At 43.3% G+C, this 18,772-nt stretch overlaps 1 protein-coding gene across 26 annotated transcripts in view; it reads left to right on the top strand.

The window, feature by feature from the left end:
- LOC147025441 (microtubule-associated serine/threonine-protein kinase 3-like) overlaps positions 1 to 18,772 on the top strand; it is a 397,627-nt gene that overhangs the window by 282,251 nt on the left and 96,604 nt on the right. For all 26 annotated transcript variants that reach the window (XM_085886419.1, XM_085886418.1, XM_085886417.1 and 23 more), the window contains 5 exons: positions 404 to 479; positions 1,881 to 2,093; positions 7,338 to 7,439; positions 12,082 to 12,214; positions 12,454 to 12,521. In XM_085886419.1, coding sequence (XP_085742545.1) covers positions 404 to 479; positions 1,881 to 2,093; positions 7,338 to 7,439; positions 12,082 to 12,214; positions 12,454 to 12,521 — 592 coding nt within the window. The remainder of the gene's footprint in view (positions 1 to 403; positions 480 to 1,880; positions 2,094 to 7,337; positions 7,440 to 12,081; positions 12,215 to 12,453; positions 12,522 to 18,772) is intronic.

Below are 18,772 nucleotides of genomic sequence, written 5' to 3'. Positions count from 1 at the left end.
TATATATATATATATATATATATATATATATATATATATATATATATATATACACATACACATTGAATCCTGATAAACAACTACTTTAATGAGAAATCAATATTAGTGACACCATTTGGGCGAATCATCTTTTTTTCTTTTTTGATTTTGACAACCAAATTGTCGTAAAGCAAGTGAAAGAATGAAAATTTTATTCATCACCATTAAGCAAAATCTGCTCATTCCCAATCCTGAAAGTGACGAGCCGATATGTTTCGTGTTGTCTTGCATATCCATTGTTACACGTACGCTGTCACATGAGGTCTCGTGATGAGGAGACTGGCAGATCAATAATTTTTTTGAGACGGTTCTGCAAACATTTATAATGATTACTTTATGATTTCGTTGCATCTCTTGTCGACAGTCCCGGAAGATCGCCATCAGTGTACGACAATGAGATTGTGATGATGAATCACGTTTACAAGGAAAGGTTTCCAAAGGTGAGCTGTCCATCATGGTCACCTGGCGTCCTCAACTGACGATCATTACTTGTGTATTTTTTGGCATTTACCATTTTGTATACGTTTCTTGGCTTCCTTTCTTTCACGATCCTCCGAAGGATTTCCCTCTTCGGTGTAAAGAGCTGTCTACATATTCATATATATTGAAATTATTTAATATGTGATGCCACCCTCATCCTTTCTTATGTATTCCCATTCCCTGTCCTTCCTTTGTCCCCATCTCTTTCCAACCCTCCTCTCCTTTCTCTCCCTCCTCCCCAACCTTCATACCTTCCCATTTCTCCACTATTTTCACTTTTCTCTTTCCTTTCTCAATTTATTGTGCACACAAATTTGTCTTCTTCTTTTGTATATATCATAAGACTGCAGTGTAGCATCATTGGATGAGAGTGCAGCTGTGTCGCTGATGCAGTGCCCTCTGTAGGTGAAAGCAAGAATTTGTGATTTGTTCATTATGCCGGCAATAGCTCAACTACTCTTCATGAAGGACACTGTTGGATCTTTAACATCCATCGACGAATGCTGCCAGACAAGATTACCATTTAACGTCCACCTGAGGGACGGCACACTTTGATAATTTCACCCTGCTTGTGAAACACCAGGATGACGGTTTATAGCCGGGCCGGGATTCGAACCTACCCTCGACAGCTTGGAGGCAAGATTGTGTACCTGTAGTCCATACTGTAAGCCGCACAAATTGCAAGTGTTATCGTGATGATTTGGTACATTGTTTAATGCTCGTATATCGATGATTCACCATCGAATGATTTTCCTACAATTTAAGAGTTTGCTATTTTTTTTAAGATGCCTCAGCCAAATCTGAATAGTGATTAATGTAAGATGTGACGAGTGTTAATGTTAAGTGTTAATGCTCGATTTTCAAGCTTGAGAAGAGATCACAAGTGTTTGGGTAATTTATTGTGGCTTCCATGTATAGAACTGTTTAATGTTAACCATATATTTCTCGGCCTCAGGGTTTTCTTCAAAATTTCTGGGATGAGAGTATTAAATTTGTGGAGGAGGTGTAAGGTTGAGGAGAAAAGTACAATCCATAATCTTTTCCCTGTTCTGGTGTTTGGAGATAGGGGGGTGTGGTGAATATAAATCATGTTTGTACCACACTCGACCTACTCCCTACTGTAAATCGTACAGCTGAAGAAATCTTAGACTCGCCGTCGTGATGACAACCATAATTTATCACTCGACCCTTGAATTTGAATTATTTTAATGGCCCTCTGAGATGTTGTATCAATTTTGATTTGTATACATTTCATCTCATTGTTATTGTTGCATCTGAAATGTCAAAATCACATTGAGAAGCCAAGACCTTTCAGCTGATGTTCTAATTTGCGAGTGTGGCCTCCTTTGCATCCTGCATAGGCTACGGCACAGATGGAGGAACGCCTACAGGATCTCGTGGCTTCCAATACTCCTGGTTCGGGCCTACAGCAGCTGGCTGATGGAGTCCTCAGCTTCATCCACCACCAGCTGGTGGAGCTTGCACGTGATTGCCTCGACAAATCCCAAGAAGGACTCATCACTTCCCACTACTTCTTTGAGCTGCAGGAGAAGCTGGATAAACTTCTGGATGATGTGAGCATTTGAACTCAGCAAGTCAGACATTATAAGAGACTCTTACCTTCTTTGCATTTGGCCATCACTTAACCTGAGGTTTATACCTCCACTAAGTTTAAAACGTAGAATCATGATAACTTGATTTGCTAGATTATAAAATGAGAAATGGAGCAATTTTTAAAATGCAATTTAAAACTAGAGTGAAGTTGAAGGCGTGTCAGTGCAAATCCCCATGCTTCCCACTTAAAGCAAAGTTGAAAGTTGGCGAAACGTTCCACCAGGAACGATCCAACATCAAATTTTGAGTTTTTTTTATTATCTTGCCAAAACAAAGTTTTTGCAAGATATGTTAGTCAGCTTGTATGTTTTTTTTTTATTTTTTTTGTTATCTTGCCAAAACGAAGTTTTTGCAAGATATGTTAGTCAGCTTGTATGTTTTTTTTGTTTGTTTGTTTGTCTGTAATCACGTATAAAAAATTCTGCAGAGCACAGTTATCATTGGAAATTTTTGTAACTTCGCGAATCAGAGGCCTATAGAGATCCCTTTCAGCGCACAAAATTTTGAAGGTCAAGGTCAAAGGTCAAGGTCACTTTGTCGCAAATCAGGGGAGTCGACGAAACCCTTATTTTTTGAGTAATTTTGATCGGATCGTCTTCAAACTTCATGGGAATATAGTTCAAGGTCTGGCGCTCAGCTGATTAATTTTTGGTGGCGATTGGCCTTGACCTTCATGGTTAACGCCTGAGGTCAAACATATTTGACCCCAAGGTCAAATTTTCAAGTTTTAGGAACCATATCGTGTAGTGCCTCAAATTGAACACCTCGATTTGTGCTTTCTAGATATGTCAAGCTTGAGACATTATGACGTCATTTGGTGACATTTTGAGGCAAACGCATATTTTTCATGGTTACTCTGTAGAACGATTCTCATCGGAATCTCTCGTAGGCAGATATTCAAGGAGTCGCTCCTGGTGGATAGCAGCTCTGTTCACCTCAGTGTGACCTTAAAGAAGTCACACGTGGTCACCTTTTGGCAAGATACGGGCCACCCTGCGGGTGACATTGGTTTTTATTTTTATTTTATTTTGTCTGTAATCACGTATAAAAAATTCTGCAGAGCACAGTTATCATTGAAAATTTTTGTAACTTCGCATATCAGAGGCCTATAGAGGTCCCTTTCAGTGCACAAAATTTTGAAGGTCAAGGTCACTTTGTCGCAAATCAGGGGAGTCGACGAAACTCTTATTTTTTGAGTAATTTTGATCGGATCGTCTTCAAACTTCATGGGAAAAAAGTTCATGGTCTGGTGCTCAGCCGATTAATTTTTGGTGGCGATTGGCCTTGACCTTCATATGTTTTTGTTTTTTTGTCTGTAATCACGTATAAATCACTCTGCAGAGCAGAGTTATCAGAGGCCTATAGAGGTCCATTTCAGCGCATAAAAGTTTGAAGGTCAAGGTCAAAGGTCAAGGTCACTTTGTCGCAAATCAGGGGAGTCGACGAAACTCTTATTTTTTGAGTAATTTTGATCGGATCGTCTTTTTTTTTTTTTTTTTTTTTTTTTTTGTATACCTTGGTCGAGGCTCGTATGAGAGCTAACACACAACTCACAGCAAGGAGGCATGAGACAAGAGGGGTGGGAGTGGAAGGGACAAAACATTGGGGAACAGACACAGGTGAACTGTGGAAGGGAGAGGGATGGGGATGGGACGGGGAACATGGCGAGGAGAAGATGGACATTACAGGGACTTTCAGGAAGGAAAGCAGGAGAATTGAAGGAAGTGGGCATGGGTGGATTATCGGGGGTAGAAAAGATCGAGGATTTGGATGGGGGAAGATAAGAGGTGGTGGTGAACAGCTGTTTTGAAAGCCTGGAGGGAAGAATGGGAAAGAATAGAGTGAGGAAGTTTATTCCAAAGGCGGGAAAAAAGAGGAATGAAAGAGTGAAGATGAGCAGTGATTCGTGATTTTGGTAGTTTTACCAGAAGGGGGTTGTTGGCGGACCTTGAGCGCCCTGTGGAAATGTGGTTGGGACAAATCGCAGAGAGAGCAGGGGGGCAAGGCTGGAGAGGAGTCGGTAGAAGACAGAAAGACCACCGACCAACCTGCGGTGATTGAGTGAGAGGCCCAAAGACTCAGCTTCATTGCGGGAGATGCCAATGATCTTAAAAGCCCTGGTTTCGACAGCGTGAAGTCGAGAAAGGTGGGAGGCAGGAGCACCAGCCCAGAGGGGAGAGCAGTACTCCATCAGGCTACGGACAAAAGCTTTGTAAGTAGTCAGGAGCTCAAGAGGGCCGAGGAAGGACTTTGCACGACGGAGGATTCCCAGTCGGCGACTGGCTTTTGAGGCAAGGTTGGAAATGTGACTTTCCCAGGAAAGGTCATGGCAGATAGTGAGACCCAGAAGCTTGAAAGAAAAGACTTCTTCCAGTGGATTGTTGAGAAAGTGGATGGGGGGTTTTGTAAACGGTCCTTTCGAAGAGACATAGTGAGAGTGTGAGATTTGTGTGGATTGAAAGACATGTTCCACGTGTTGGACCAGTTTGTGATTTTATCCAGATCTGCAGTGAGCGAAGAAGCTGCTGCTTGCCGGTCTGAGGGATGACAGATGGTACGGCAGAGGGTGGAGTCCTCGGCAAAGAGAAATAGAGGATTTTCCAGAGAGTCCGAGAGATCATTGATGAAAACCAGAAAAAGAACAGGGCCCAGAACGCTACCTTGAGGAACTCCAGCCTGCACAGGAAGAGGGGATGAAAGAACTCCATTTAGGGCCACACGTTGACTGCGACAGGAGAGGAAGTCTGCGAGCCATGAGTGGAGATGGCCTTGAATACCATGGGAAGAGAGTTTGGTGAGTAGGGCAGGGTGCCAGACTGTGTCAAAAGCACGTGATATGTCCAGGGATACGGCTCGGATTTCCTGTCTGGCATTGAGGACCTCCATCCATTGATGGGAGAGCAGTAGCAGCATATCCAGGGTAGAGTGACCAGGTCTGAAACCAAATTGATGATTGGAAATCAAGCCATTGGAGAAGAGGAAGGATTTCATGTCTGAAGCAATGATGTCTTCAAACTTCATGGGAAAAAAGTTCATGGTCTGGCGCTCAGCCGATTAATTTTTGGTGGCGATTGGCCTTGACCTTCATATGTTTTTTTTTTTTTTGTCTGTAATCACGTATAAATCACTCTGCAGAGCAGAGTTATCAGAGGCCTATAGAGGTCCATTTCAGCGCATAAAATTTTGAAGGTCAAGGTCAAAGGTCAAGGTCACTTTGTCACAAATCAGGGGAGTCGACGAAACCCTTATTTTTGAGTAATTTTAATCGAATCGTCTCCAAACTTTATGGGAATGTTGTATATGGTCTGGCGCTCAGCTGCTTAGTTTTTGGTGGTGATTGGCCTTCACCTTCATGGTTCGCGCCTGAGGTCAAACATATTTGACCCCAAGGTCAAATTTTCAAGTTTTAGGAACCATATCGTGTCGTACCTCAAATTGAACACCTCGATGAGTGCTTTCTGGATATGTCAAGCTTGAGACATTATGACGTCATTTGGTGACGTTATGAGGCAAACGCATATTTTTCATGGTTACTCTGTAGAACGATTCTCATCTGAATCTCTCGTCGGCAGATATTCCTCAAGGAGTCGCTCCTGGTTGATAGCAGCTCTGTTCACCTCAGTGTGACTTTAAAGAAGTCACACGTGGTCACCTTTTGGCAAGATATGGGTCACCCTGCGGGTTACATTGGTTTATTTCATTTTTAATTTTTGTTTTGATTCCTTTGGCCCCAAGTTCCCACCCCTCCCCCCAGGGCATGAACTGGGGTCAAATCCCCAAAAAATCGTTACATATTTCAAACGTCCCCCAATGTTGATTGCATATATAATATAAGGTTTATATATAAGGTTTCATTTAAAAATTCGAATTGAATTTTTGAAGCATTTGACCCCACCGCAGGGGACAGGACCGAAATGACCCTGCTCTTGCACCTTGTTGGCATGTGGTGATCATAACGACCAAGTTTGCTGAATTTCTGCCCAACGGTTTAGGAGGAGATAGCGTGACGGAGGGATGGACAGACAGAGACAGACGGAGCCGATAAACAATATACCCTTGTTTTTTTGTTTGTTTCTTTGTTTTTAGGCACGGGAATATAAATAATGCTCAAACGTGTCTTTCTTACCCCAAAATGAAGAGGAGCACTCGTCTACCTCAATGTTCTGGTGACTTGATGTCAACAGACAGAGAAGGAATTTTCTGCAATCGCAGCTTCTAACACAAAAGGCACGATTGTTATGAGACGCCGTAATTGCAAAAGAGGAGAACAATATTTCACAAAACAAGTGCAGCTGAATACACAGACCAGTAGAATAATAAAAAAATAAACTTAACAAACACATCTAATTTTAATAATCGAGCCATCCTTGCCAACAAACAACTAAATCGAACCACACGGTGCTTATTCTGCTATCTCGATAGGATGCGGCCTTCATTTACATGTCCAATGTGAATTTATTTTTTTACTCTTCCCATTGCGTCAGGAGCCCACGACGCATCTGTGTTTCTACACGGTGAAATCATTCTGTCACGGTTTGTTAATCCGGTCGATTTCGCGGGGTAGCCTTGAAGCACAGGCCCTTTTGTCATTGGTCTAGTGAGTGAGCTGTTTTCGGCTGCTTACATCACCTTGGCACGCGGTTAACTATGATATCATAGTCATTTTTGCTCCAATCACAAGCCAGAATCCATTATCTACCTGCACCCACTGGCGGTCGTGTACCGTTTGTAAGTAAAGGTCATCGTCTGCGTGCGCCCATTGCCGGCACAGTAATCGAGACATTTCCTGGGTTTGGCACGCGAGGAACAATCATCGAGTCTCCTACGATGGGGTGAGATGGCAGATGAGTTTGTTTGTTCGATGTTGTCGAGCTACTATGGAGAGAAAAAACCCCCAAAAAATCTGTACTCTGTAATAAATATTACCTTGATGATTTTGGATAAATATGTTTGTAAATATGAGCAGCTGATTGTTAATGAGTGAAATGAAACGACAGGTGAGTATTCAATCATGGATTAATTAATTATTTATGAAGAATACCTTTCTTGAAATTTAATTTTTTTTTTCCTTTAAGCAATGATAAATTAGACTTGTATCGATGTGCCAGAGTTGGGATACATAATTCTCATGGCAAAGAATCTTTGCGACGGTCAAATTGATTGTATTTTTGTTTTCTACTTTCCTTATTCGTTATGCTTCGCAGGCATGTGAGCGATCGGAAGGCTCAGAAGTGGCGCTCGTAGCCCAGCTGGTGAAACGACTTTTTATTATCATCGCCCGACCTGCACGCCTCCTCGAATGCTTGGTAAGCCCTTTATGAAGCGTTTCTAACCTTTGTGGAAAACAAATTTGGCACTTAATTTTCCAAACGTGTTTGCATCTGTGATGGTTCACTCTTATCTTCTCTGTTGTTGTTTTTTTACAATATCGTAAGGACCGTGTTTGCTGTTCTTCATCGATAATTGTAAACCTCTGTGAGTCCAGATATGGGGAACATGTTTCTCTCAGACGCAGCTCCTTTATTCACCACTGGATGGAATAAAAAATGCAGTTCATAGCACTCATTGGTGTTTTTCTTTTTAAATAAAATTTTTTTAATCTTTGCTTTTCTGTTTTGAAACTGAACAAACCGGCTTATGAATTGGTTCATGATATCATGGATGACAGAAATTTTTTAAAAAGCTTAAGACGCAGTTAATAGCAATGGAAATATTCTTAAATATTCTGCGTGTGCACCAGCAATTGTTGCCGAGAGCTTAAAGATGCTGATACATTTTACCAAGCACGGTGTACTCAAAAGGCATACAGCTTCTTAGACGATCCTTTAGATGTTATGGATTTTGGTTCGAGTCTCGTCGCATTGTGTTCACCTGCTTGTTTGCACGGAACACTTTTGCAGGTTGTAGTTGTTACTCATTGCAGCCATGTCTCAGGCTTTGCAATGGACTATTGGTCCACGATGGGTGGCTCGGAGCTAGATCACCAACTCGGAGGTTGAACTTTGTATCGCTGGTTAGGACAGCTGGAAATTGGAATTTGGACACGTCACTGATCACACCTCACCTACTCGTCATCGAAATATACCGTGGGATCATTGCCATCCATCAATCGGCTCATGCTGGCAGACGCGTCCCCAGCTTAATCTCCAATCTGACGAATGGTGAACCATTTAATGTAACACCCTGCCAGCGAAGAACCTATCCGACAGCTTCTAGTCCAGTCAAGAATGAAACACAGACTAGCCAGCTCAAAGGTGAGTGTGCTGCTCCTGCACAATCCTGTCAGACTTCACTGTAAACACTAATACTAAACTATCATAAGTAACCTTTGGTGTGCTTTGCTGATTGAATGGAGAGATATACCTTTCCTATTAAAACCTCATAACTTGTGCATCAGATCGTCCTTTATTACCCTGTGCACATGAAGAAAAAAGCGGGGTTATGCAATTGGTTCACGTCCGTCCGTCTGTCTCTCTTATCAGTTTATGATCGAGGAACAGCTTATTTAATAACTAATGTAACGTGTTAGATCGGGTGGTGTAATAGACACTGTGGAAAATGGCAGTAAATTCTGGAGTTAATCAATTTATTCGACTTTTACAATCTTTATTATAATTAATTTGAGTTATATACTTGAACACTAGAACACAAATCGCCTTCCAAATGCTTCCAAGATCCTCCAGTGTTGCAGTACTGTCGGACCCAGCTCTTCATGGGGGGCACGTTCCTGAAAAATGCCGCAAACGTCGAATCCGTGAATTGTTTCAATGGGAAAAAAGAGAGATTAGGTTCCCGGTGGTTCGTGATTCATAAGGGAAAATCAAAAATCTCGTGAATACGTGTGATCCACGGGGAGGGGAGTTGTGGGGGGGGGGGGCACTGGTCCAACAGTACTCCAACTTAAATAAAGGTTCAATGGGGTGTTATATATAATGGTGGTGTTCGGGACTACTTCTGGATTCCTTTAATAGCACTAAACTTTCAATTCTCTTTTTTAAAACAATCGTTGAAATCATTATTTTATTGAAATTGAAGGAACGCTACATGGGGTGTCGTGTTCTATGAACTCTTGTTGAATTTCTAATAAACAGCATGTTTTTGTGTTAATATATTTTCATGTAATTCTTCAAAAAAAATAAATCCATAAAGACATTTGCATTGACATCGACACTTATTTATTGAACTCAAAGGTAGCAATTGATGTGAACGCTCCCTTCCTGGAGAATTTTGAATGGTTCGGAGGAATTCTGTTGTCTGTTATAAATTATTATTTTTTGCAATGTTCAAGAGGGGCTTTCATAATCGTGCGAGAACTGATCGTTTTGACAACATATTGTGGTTGAAACTGGAAAAGGCAAAAGATTTAAATAAAACGGCTTCTTTGATATTCCAACCATCATATATTTCCGAATCTTGCTCAACAGGAATGGGCAGAAGTAACTCCCTCACCTTTGGCCCGGCTAGTCTGGGTCGATTATCAGCCCGGCTAAAAACTATCTGGTTGATCCTTCACAGGCGGGGTTTTACATCGCAACATGCACCGTTACTCAGATAGCCGTTAAGCCGGATGTTCCGTCTGCTGGCATTAGCTGTTGGACATTAAAGATCCCACGGTGTCTTTCCGTAAAGATTAGGCGCGTTTTGCCAGCACCACGACAAATTCCAAAAATCCTGTCCGAAAACTGCATATATAACAATTGCTTTGGTCTTTTTGGATATCCCTTGACACCAGGTTGCGCTGCTTACTAATGCAGAGTGTAGTTATTGTCCGGGCAGCAGCTCCTACTACTTTGAACAAATTCACCCATCCAGGTGTGAATCTTTAGCTACGAAGGGCAACCATAACAATACAGTATTCTATAATTTTTCTTTTTATTCACAGGCATGGACAAATTTGGCTGTGACGATGATCGTGTCAACATTATTTGTTTGTTTGTTTATTTATTTATTTATTTATACATACAAAGACATGACCACTTTTGGGTAAGAAGGGCAACCAACCACAACAACATTTCCTGATATTCTCGGAGGGTTTTATTTATTTATTAACAAAGACGTTGCCATATATGCCTGGTGTTGGCTTAACGGTTAGGGTGGTGTGCTTGGGATTCTAGGACCCTGAGTTCAAATCCCCTCGGCTTTTGAATTAATACCAGGTGGGGTTGACTCTGCCTGTCATCCTTCCGAGGTGGGCAGAATGAGTGCCAGCTTGCTGGTATACTGTGTTGGAGTGGCGACCCGTCCAGGATTGTGTCCAATAGCCAAGGAGACTGCTTAGGCAGCACCAACGCTCTGCACAGAGTATGGTCACAATGGATGGATGGATGGATGGATGGATGGATGACTGGATGTGGCCATATAATGAATGAGGAAACTAATACAGTCTGGACTGTGGTGACTGAAAGCACATTCAATTTTCCATGCAAATGAGAACGAGGAAAATTACAAGTGAGAAACGAAGGCAAAACAAGCATTCAAAGAGGGGGAAAGGGGATAACGTATGCGTATAAAGACAATCAAAATGCCTCTCGTACCAGCCAAGGGTTAGTCCTGTGAGAGGAAGAGCCCATTGGTGGCGTGTTCAGCACAGAGCAAGCAGCCACAAGACCACCCCCATCTTTTCCGAAGAGAGATGCACCAAAAAGAAATATTTTGAATCGAGATATTTCGTACCTTGATGTGGTTAGTTCTTCTTGGTCAGTTTACATAAAAACGCTTATTACCTTCGCAAACTTTGTTGCGAAGGTTATGTTTTGATCGCTGTGTATTTATTTATTTATTTGTTTATTTGTGAATATGTGTGTGTGTTTGTTTGTTTGTTTGTTATTCGCAGAACTCCAAAAGTATTGAACTGAACCGCAGCAAATTTGGTGGGATGATTGGTTATTATCCGAGGACCATTCGATTAGATTTTGGGAGCGATCGGGTCAAAGGTCAAGGTCAAGGTCATGAAAAGGTCAAAATCGTCTTTTACCATAGCGCAGTCAATTTGTATCCAATTTGCATGCAACTAATGCCAAAATGTTCAGAATTCAATGCCCCATCTTGTGATATGTGACATGAGACAATGACGTTATAACCCTTATTCGCGGTTGGGAGTCAAAGGTCAGGGGGGGTCACGACATTGCAAAATGTGCGGTTTTAGTCATAACATGGTCAATTCTTATCCGATTTGCATGAAACCAACACAAAATGTTGACTGTTCTGTTCCCCACACTCTAATACCAATTACAAAATTAAGAGTACAAAGGTCAAGGTCGAGGTCATGAAAAGGTCAAAATCGTCATTTTGCCATAGTGTGGTCGATTTTTATCCAATTTGCATGCAACCAATGCCAAAATGTTGTGAATTAAATGCCCAATCTTGTGATATACGATATGACACAATGACGTCATTACCTTTGTTAGCGGTTTGGGTCAAAGGTCAGGGGGTCAACGACCTTTATTATCATAACGCGGTCAATTCTAATACAATTTACATGTAAGTAGATTCAAAATGTTCAGAATTCAATTCCCTATCCTGTGATGTGTAATATTTGATTTCTTATAATGTGACCAGTTGTCATCAGATTGACTTGACACCGACACCCAAAAAGGTCAGGGAGTTCATACAGAAATTGTACAATGTACGTGAATCAGTGTCAAACAGCAGGAAAGTTAATGTTTTTAAGCCATCATAACACATATGAGATGGCAGATGTGGTATGGGATTAAATACCCTCACAATAAACGGTTTCTGGGGGGGGGGGGGGGGCAAAATGTAGCGTTGGCGAAGGTATGCGCTCTACTGAGTGCCCGTTCTAGTTGTTCAATTTTTCACAACTTGTGGCTGCATTTACACACGTGCCGGATGTATTGAAAGTTCATTTTTGTTGTTATCCGAATGGAATGCAATGTTCACGTTTAAAAATATTTACTACTTCACCCCTTCTCTGTTTGCTGCTTGAAGGAATTTGACCCTGAAGAATTTTATCATCTTCTCGAGGCCGCAGAGGGTCATGCTAAGGAAGGCCAAGGCATAAAGTCAGACATCCCTCGTTACATCATCAGCCAGCTCGGTCTCACTCGAGATCCTCTAGAAGGTACTGCATGTGCATCAAACCTCTTCTGCCGTACCTCGTTTTTATGATGCATGTGCACCTGCTATAAGAGGTAATCTACATATTGTGTGTAAAAACGAACAGGTTGAGCAAGTTTAAAGGAGATAGGAGGAATGGGGAATGCATTAGGGATACAGCGGATGGGTATTTGGCCATTTTTGCATATGTAATATGTAGATTGCCCATCATAGGTACTTTTATCCTTCTCTTATTTGTGGCAGAAATGGTCCAGCTGAGCAGCAGTGACAGTGGACATCCAGACACTCCAGAGACGGATGATTCGCAGGAGGTGAGCAACATTTGCTGACTCAGCGGATGATGAGAAATACAATGATGTCATATTGTTGATCCAGTTGAATTGTGCATATTGTACGTTTTTCATCATCTTTTGTTTTATTAAACAAAGGATAATCCTCATGAAGGCTTCCTCGGGGCTGGCAGGATAGCTCGGAGGTAGCATACTCACCTTTGAGTTATTGAGTCCGGGTTTGATTACCGACTAAAAGTTATCTTCCCGGTGCTGCACAGGTAGGACACTGCAGCATTGAGTATGCCGTCCTTTGGAGGGATGTAAAGGCAGGTGTCCGTCCCAACAGCCTGTATTCACTCGTTGAAGTTAAAGATCCCATGTACCTTTTTAAAAGAGTAGGCCGTTGTGTGTTTGTACCTGAGTCAAATAGCAAGTTCTTGTCCTGACTACCGCTGTGAAGAGCAATGGCAAACCATCAATGGTATTTTCCACAGAATTACCGCTTTGGCCGTGCCGACTCTGTGGAAAGAGCATCAGCACAGCTGATGCTGAGGCTGTGCCAACAGTGTTGAACCGTCATGCCTTTTAAATATTACTTGTGTAAAAATGGACGAATATTTGATTCCCTCTCCATCCTGCAGATGTCATACGTTGCATCTCTATTGCTTAAGCCCCTCCCCTCTTTCTTACACTTCCTGGACACAAAGATGCCACCTCACCTTTCTTTTATTGACTTATTTTGAAGTGCCCCAAAGGCAGTGTTCTGGGCCCAGTCCTATTCCTGACCTTCATAAACGATCTCACTGACACTGGAAAATACCCTTTATCTATTTATCCCCTGCCTCTCCGACAAGGTCAGAGATGGGGGACATCAAAATGAGCTCCGTTGAACAGTTCTAGCTGGAAGGATAGCTTAACAGTTCCACCTTTGAGGTGAACACGTGATTCTTGGAGATTATGGTACGCGCAGGATGGGAGAGCGGCAAAGGCACGTACTAGACGTGTTCACCAGGACGGAGGACAAGGGTTTATACTCGAACCCACAATGACTAGACAGACACAAGCAATCTTTAATAAATAGGAGTTTAATGGACATACATCAAATATTCGTAATCAAAATAAATCAAACGTGATCATAAAATGTGAGGTAAATTAAAGCCTAAAGTCAAGGCGCCTCGACACAGTTACAAAAACAGACAAGGGGAAAGATAAAGCAAAAGAAAAATCTCTCCTTTCTTCTGACATTTAGCTTCGGGTCCCGAAGTGATCTTTTAGAGCTTGACAATTGAACTCACATCGTTCTGCGTGGGAAGGCCGCAAAAATAGCGCCAAGCCGCTCTCTGGGCGGGAAATGTACAGTGGGCAATTCGGGTCAACACCAGGGCTCATAAACCGCCGTGCAGCTTCTTTTCACAATCGCACTTGCCGATGCCGCTCCTCTGCAAAATGGTGCCGCCTTCTTTCCCGATGCCACAACACGAGGCTCCGATGTGTGGTCTCACACGACCCAGCTGAACAGTGAATGGCTAGCGTCTTGCTCCATCACGCGTGCACAAATTCACACAAACAAATGACAGGATTCACCTTGCCTTTTCCGTCATGTTGAGGGCGGCCAGCCAGAGCCTTTGTCTCAATCGTGTTCCTCACAGAATCGTGTTCCTCACAGCGTTTTTCTCCAGCGCTTGAACAAATTAGCCTCAGCACGAACACAAAAATCGTGCAGCCTTCTTCGCCCTGTCGAGGAGAAACCAGCGAGCGAGATCCCTTTTGCCTCCAATCGCATACCTCACACTCCTCTCTTCTCCCCTCTATCTTCTTACCTCACGCCCATCCTTCATCCACCCCAAGGGCGTGGTCTTCTCGTTGTCATTCCTGGAGGCGGGGTTTTCACCTGCCTGGCACGTTCGGCTTGGTTGTTGTTTTATGGACGTGATTCCTTTTCATCGCCGGTCGGATAAATAAAAAAACATTGGAAAAGGTCACAGTGGGCAATCACATACTTGGATAAATTAGCCTTCATCCCAACCTAATTAACACAGCACCACCTCCCCCCCCCATGCAGTGACACATAACTTAAGCTGAGAGTTTCCCTACTTAAGGAACATCGAAATGTCTCCTACCCATCCACCTTCCATGCTAGCCTATACAATCCAACATTTGCTATGAAATTCCTCCATCTACTCCACAAACATAACTATGTTTTTCTTCATAACTCTACCTTCACTTTACCACCGCATAACCTCCCCCTCCCCCTCCATATGCGACATGTGTATATATATATATATATATATATATATATATATATATATATATATATATATATATATATATGTATATATATATATATTGTTGGGGGTCGGGTGAGAAGACCACTAGGTGGGGAAAGCTATGTCGATTCCCACCAGACTCCCCGGAATTGTAGGCCGTCGCACACGGATAATTCCCGTGACGCGACGGGTCGCTTAACCGACCATGGACGCCAATAACTCAACCGCGTGACCTAGGGTCCTCCCGTCTATGGGTTAATTGGGTTACCTAATTAATCACGTGATTTAATTACCGGGGAACCACGCCCTCGGTACGCCTTGTCCGAACCGGATCACTCTCCCGGATCGGATAACTTTTCCGGACCGAAGGCAGCCGAGCGACACTGCCAAGGACGTACAGGCCAAAAAGGAACGGATCGTTGGGAATAAAGTCCTGGCTCGATTGGGATTCAGACCATGCTGGACCAATGGTAGAAAGGACAAAAACGAGCAGGGAACATTCTTAATAATGATAATTTATTTACAATGGGCGAGGAAAAATATGTGGCACAGTAAAGATTTATTGGGGTATGTAATGCAGAGATAAGGGAGAGAGGTGTGGTGCGACAATAATACAAGCAACTTATGAAAGCAGACAGAGCAGACTTGACGTGAAATTAATAACAATAACAAAAACAATGATCTTCTACATCTACAGACATACTTAGCAGACAGGCGCCAGCACATTCAGACACACACAGAAAAAGAAACCCCGATGAGAAGGGACTTTTGCAACCAGGGGGGATGGGTGTTGAGGTGATGCTCTCGGTACCTGGGCACCCGATGGCACGTTGTGCCACCAATACGTTTCGGGGGGGGGGGGCGGGGTATGCTCCGTGGTGTGGTACCCAACAGTAGTCGCATTGTCTCTGGCCCCAGCCGCATGTGTGGAGACTGTGTTCTGAAGGAGGAGCTTGAGTGGAGAAGGGTGGAGTCCAGAGTGCAAGGGTGGAGTAGTGGGTGGGACTCGGCAGGCAGGTGGGCGAGGCGAGGCGTGGGCGGAGACTCTGAGGCGGAGTCGATGAGTTGACGCATGGGCGGAGCCAAAAAGCAGGAGGCGAGAATAGGAACACACCGCATGAAAACACATACACATGAGACGGAGGAACTTCTCCGTCTTTTATAGGGCCCGAAGCTCGGGGGGAGGGGCCATGCCAAATTCAACGTCATCGCCCGAATCGGGCACTTCGATTGGCCCCGACCCCTCCGAAGACGCCCTTCAAGATCAGCTCAAGGGTGTGATGGCGGCAAGGCAGCCACAACAGAGTTCGCCCAACTTCCTTCTCAATCCTCATACATGCTTCTTGAATCAGTCCTGTATTTGATGCCGTAGTGTCAAACGAGAGACCAATGATACGGTCACGTATACCGAATCGGTTCAACTCCTGAATGACGACTCGTGCCATTTGCTTGCCAGTTCCATCTTGCGCAACAGGCACTCCAAGCAGATGTTCAAAATCTTTTCCGGTTACGAGAACAGCAACTTGGTCTTCCAGAGTTCTGACATTCCCGGTGACAACTGTCGGCAACAATTTGCTGTCCCAATGTAACACCAAGTGAGGAGGATCTTTGAATACTAACTCTTCGATCTCCTTTGTCATTTGTTTCCAGTTCTTTGCCTGAGCTCGGTGAGCAGTAGATGGAGATATGGAAATGTGTGAAACATCATGGCCGAGGCTCTTGGCAGTTGCAATGAACAAATGACACAACACTGACGCAATCTTAACACAGTGTGCGCAATGCGAAAGCCACACAAAAGTGATAGAAGTATGCAACCTCTACATATTCAATTTGTCTAAAATTTGGCATACGGGTCATTTAGATGAATAGAACCAAGGGGACAAGAAAAGTGACACAAAAATAGCAACTTCGGAAAATTGAAACACCCCAATATATATATATATATATATATATATATATATAACATCGAAACGTGGGGAGTGTAACGAGCACTACGCCAATCCCCATTGGACACACAGTCCAACACCAAAGCGTCGCCTCCAACACAGAGGCTTCAACCCGGTGACTCTGTCAAACAGACAAAGATTATATGATCAACATCAGTTAAACATCAAACAGAGCCACTGATCCGGATTTCGGGCTTATTTCCCCTCATCAGGGTGGCATGCCGATAAATATCTAACCGATGATGACCACAATCGTCGTTTATACATCAGAAGCACCTCCTGACTGTTATGGTGAGCATCGCCACGGATTATGTCTCACATGGGAAAACCGCATAATCCGCACAGAACAACCATCTGTCTACCACCCAGACGATTGTTCCTGCTAATGCATACCATTCAACCGGAAGGCACATGATGTGATCGGCGGGAAAATCTAACCACTTGGAGTATAACGATCACTCTTCCGATCCCAATTGGACACAGTCCAACACCGTTTGATGTATAACTGATGTTGACCACATAATCTTTGTCTGTTTGACAGTCATCGGGCCGAAGCCTCTGTGTTGGAGGAGACGCTTTGGTTGGAGGACTAATTAACCACGAATCAATGTGGAATACGTTCACCGAATTAATCACGTGGTTTCAACTACCGGGGAACCATGCCCTCAGTATGCCTTGCTTGAACCGGATCACTCAACCAACTACCAACTACCTTTCCGGTTCGGATGCACCCGAGTGGAACTGCCAAGAACGTACCCGCTAGAATGAACAGATTATCGGGGATAAAGACCTGGATTAAACTCAGATCTGAACCATGCTGGACCAATGAAGGAAAAGACAAAAACAAACTGGGAACAATTCTACAATCATTTATTTACAATCAACTTACAAAAGAAGGACACAGAGCAGACTTGCGTGGGAACAAGACAGGCAAGATTTACAATGATCAAATAAAAACACTTATGCAATTCCACTTAAAGACGGCGCCACACACTCAGATGAAAATAAACCCAGATGTATGGCAAAGGGACCCCAGCAGCCAGAGAGGGAGGTGAGCTGAGGTCGCAGTTCTTCCGGGTACCTGAACGTTGGCGGGAAGGGATGCTCCGTGGTGCGGCATCTATCAATGGTCATGCGGCTTGGTCAACGGCCGCACGCGTGGAGACCGTGTCTGCGAAGGAGCCCGGGTCGAGTAGGGCGGACTCCGAGGCGGGGATCAGGGCTGCAGACAGGACCCAACGAAAGACCCGGTCAAGGTCGGGTCGAGGTCTTCCCAGCTCTCTCACACTTAAAACGAACGACCCCCAAAGAGCGCAACCACTCTATGATCTTCCTCCTTTCGCTACCAGCCGACGAACTGTCTCACTCCAACGCTCCTCGCTCTCAGGGTTGCTTCGTAATTTATAGATCTTCCTCAGCGGGGAGGGGCCTTAGTGAAGCTGATGTCACTGTCCGCCCTGATTGGACGGGCTTCCATGGGTCCACCCTTTCTGGGCGGGGTTTCAGCCATGCCTGGAAGCCTGCCCACTCCACGTGTGTCTGGATTCGCCAAAAAGGTACTGCACAAAGATTTTGCCTTGGAAAGCGAGAGGAAGGAACTGCGGTTCAAAATAAAAGGGGAGAAGTGATTTATAAACCTATCGAAAAGCCCATCGCAACGCAGCCCAGTGTCTTCCCACGACACACAAGGTAGGATCTATCTTCACATATACTTAATGTAATAACTCACTTCAGGACAACTGTATGTTTGTATGCATACGGTTCCTAGAACCGTAACAATATATATATATATATATATATATATATATATATATATATATATATATATATATATATATATATATATATATATATATATATATATATATATATGTATGTATGTGTATAATGCCTTATTGTGTTTTAAACTGTCATTGACATCATGATTTTAACATTCCACCACTTGTCATCGTTCATCTTTATAATAATAATCAATATAAATAATATGCTTCTTCTGTTTTGTTTGTTTGTCTTTCCAACTCAATTTGGGATCAGAAAACGTATTTCACTAAAAAGGTCTTTGTCCGAGGAGTTCCGG

The sequence above is a fragment of the Eptatretus burgeri genome, chromosome 6 (genome assembly GCF_056783735.1).
Source record: "Eptatretus burgeri isolate ZD-2024b chromosome 6, Ebu_testis_v1, whole genome shotgun sequence".
Classification (NCBI taxonomy): Eukaryota; Metazoa; Chordata; class Myxini; order Myxiniformes; family Myxinidae; genus Eptatretus; species Eptatretus burgeri.
This window is presented reverse-complemented; position numbering and strand designations above follow the sequence as displayed.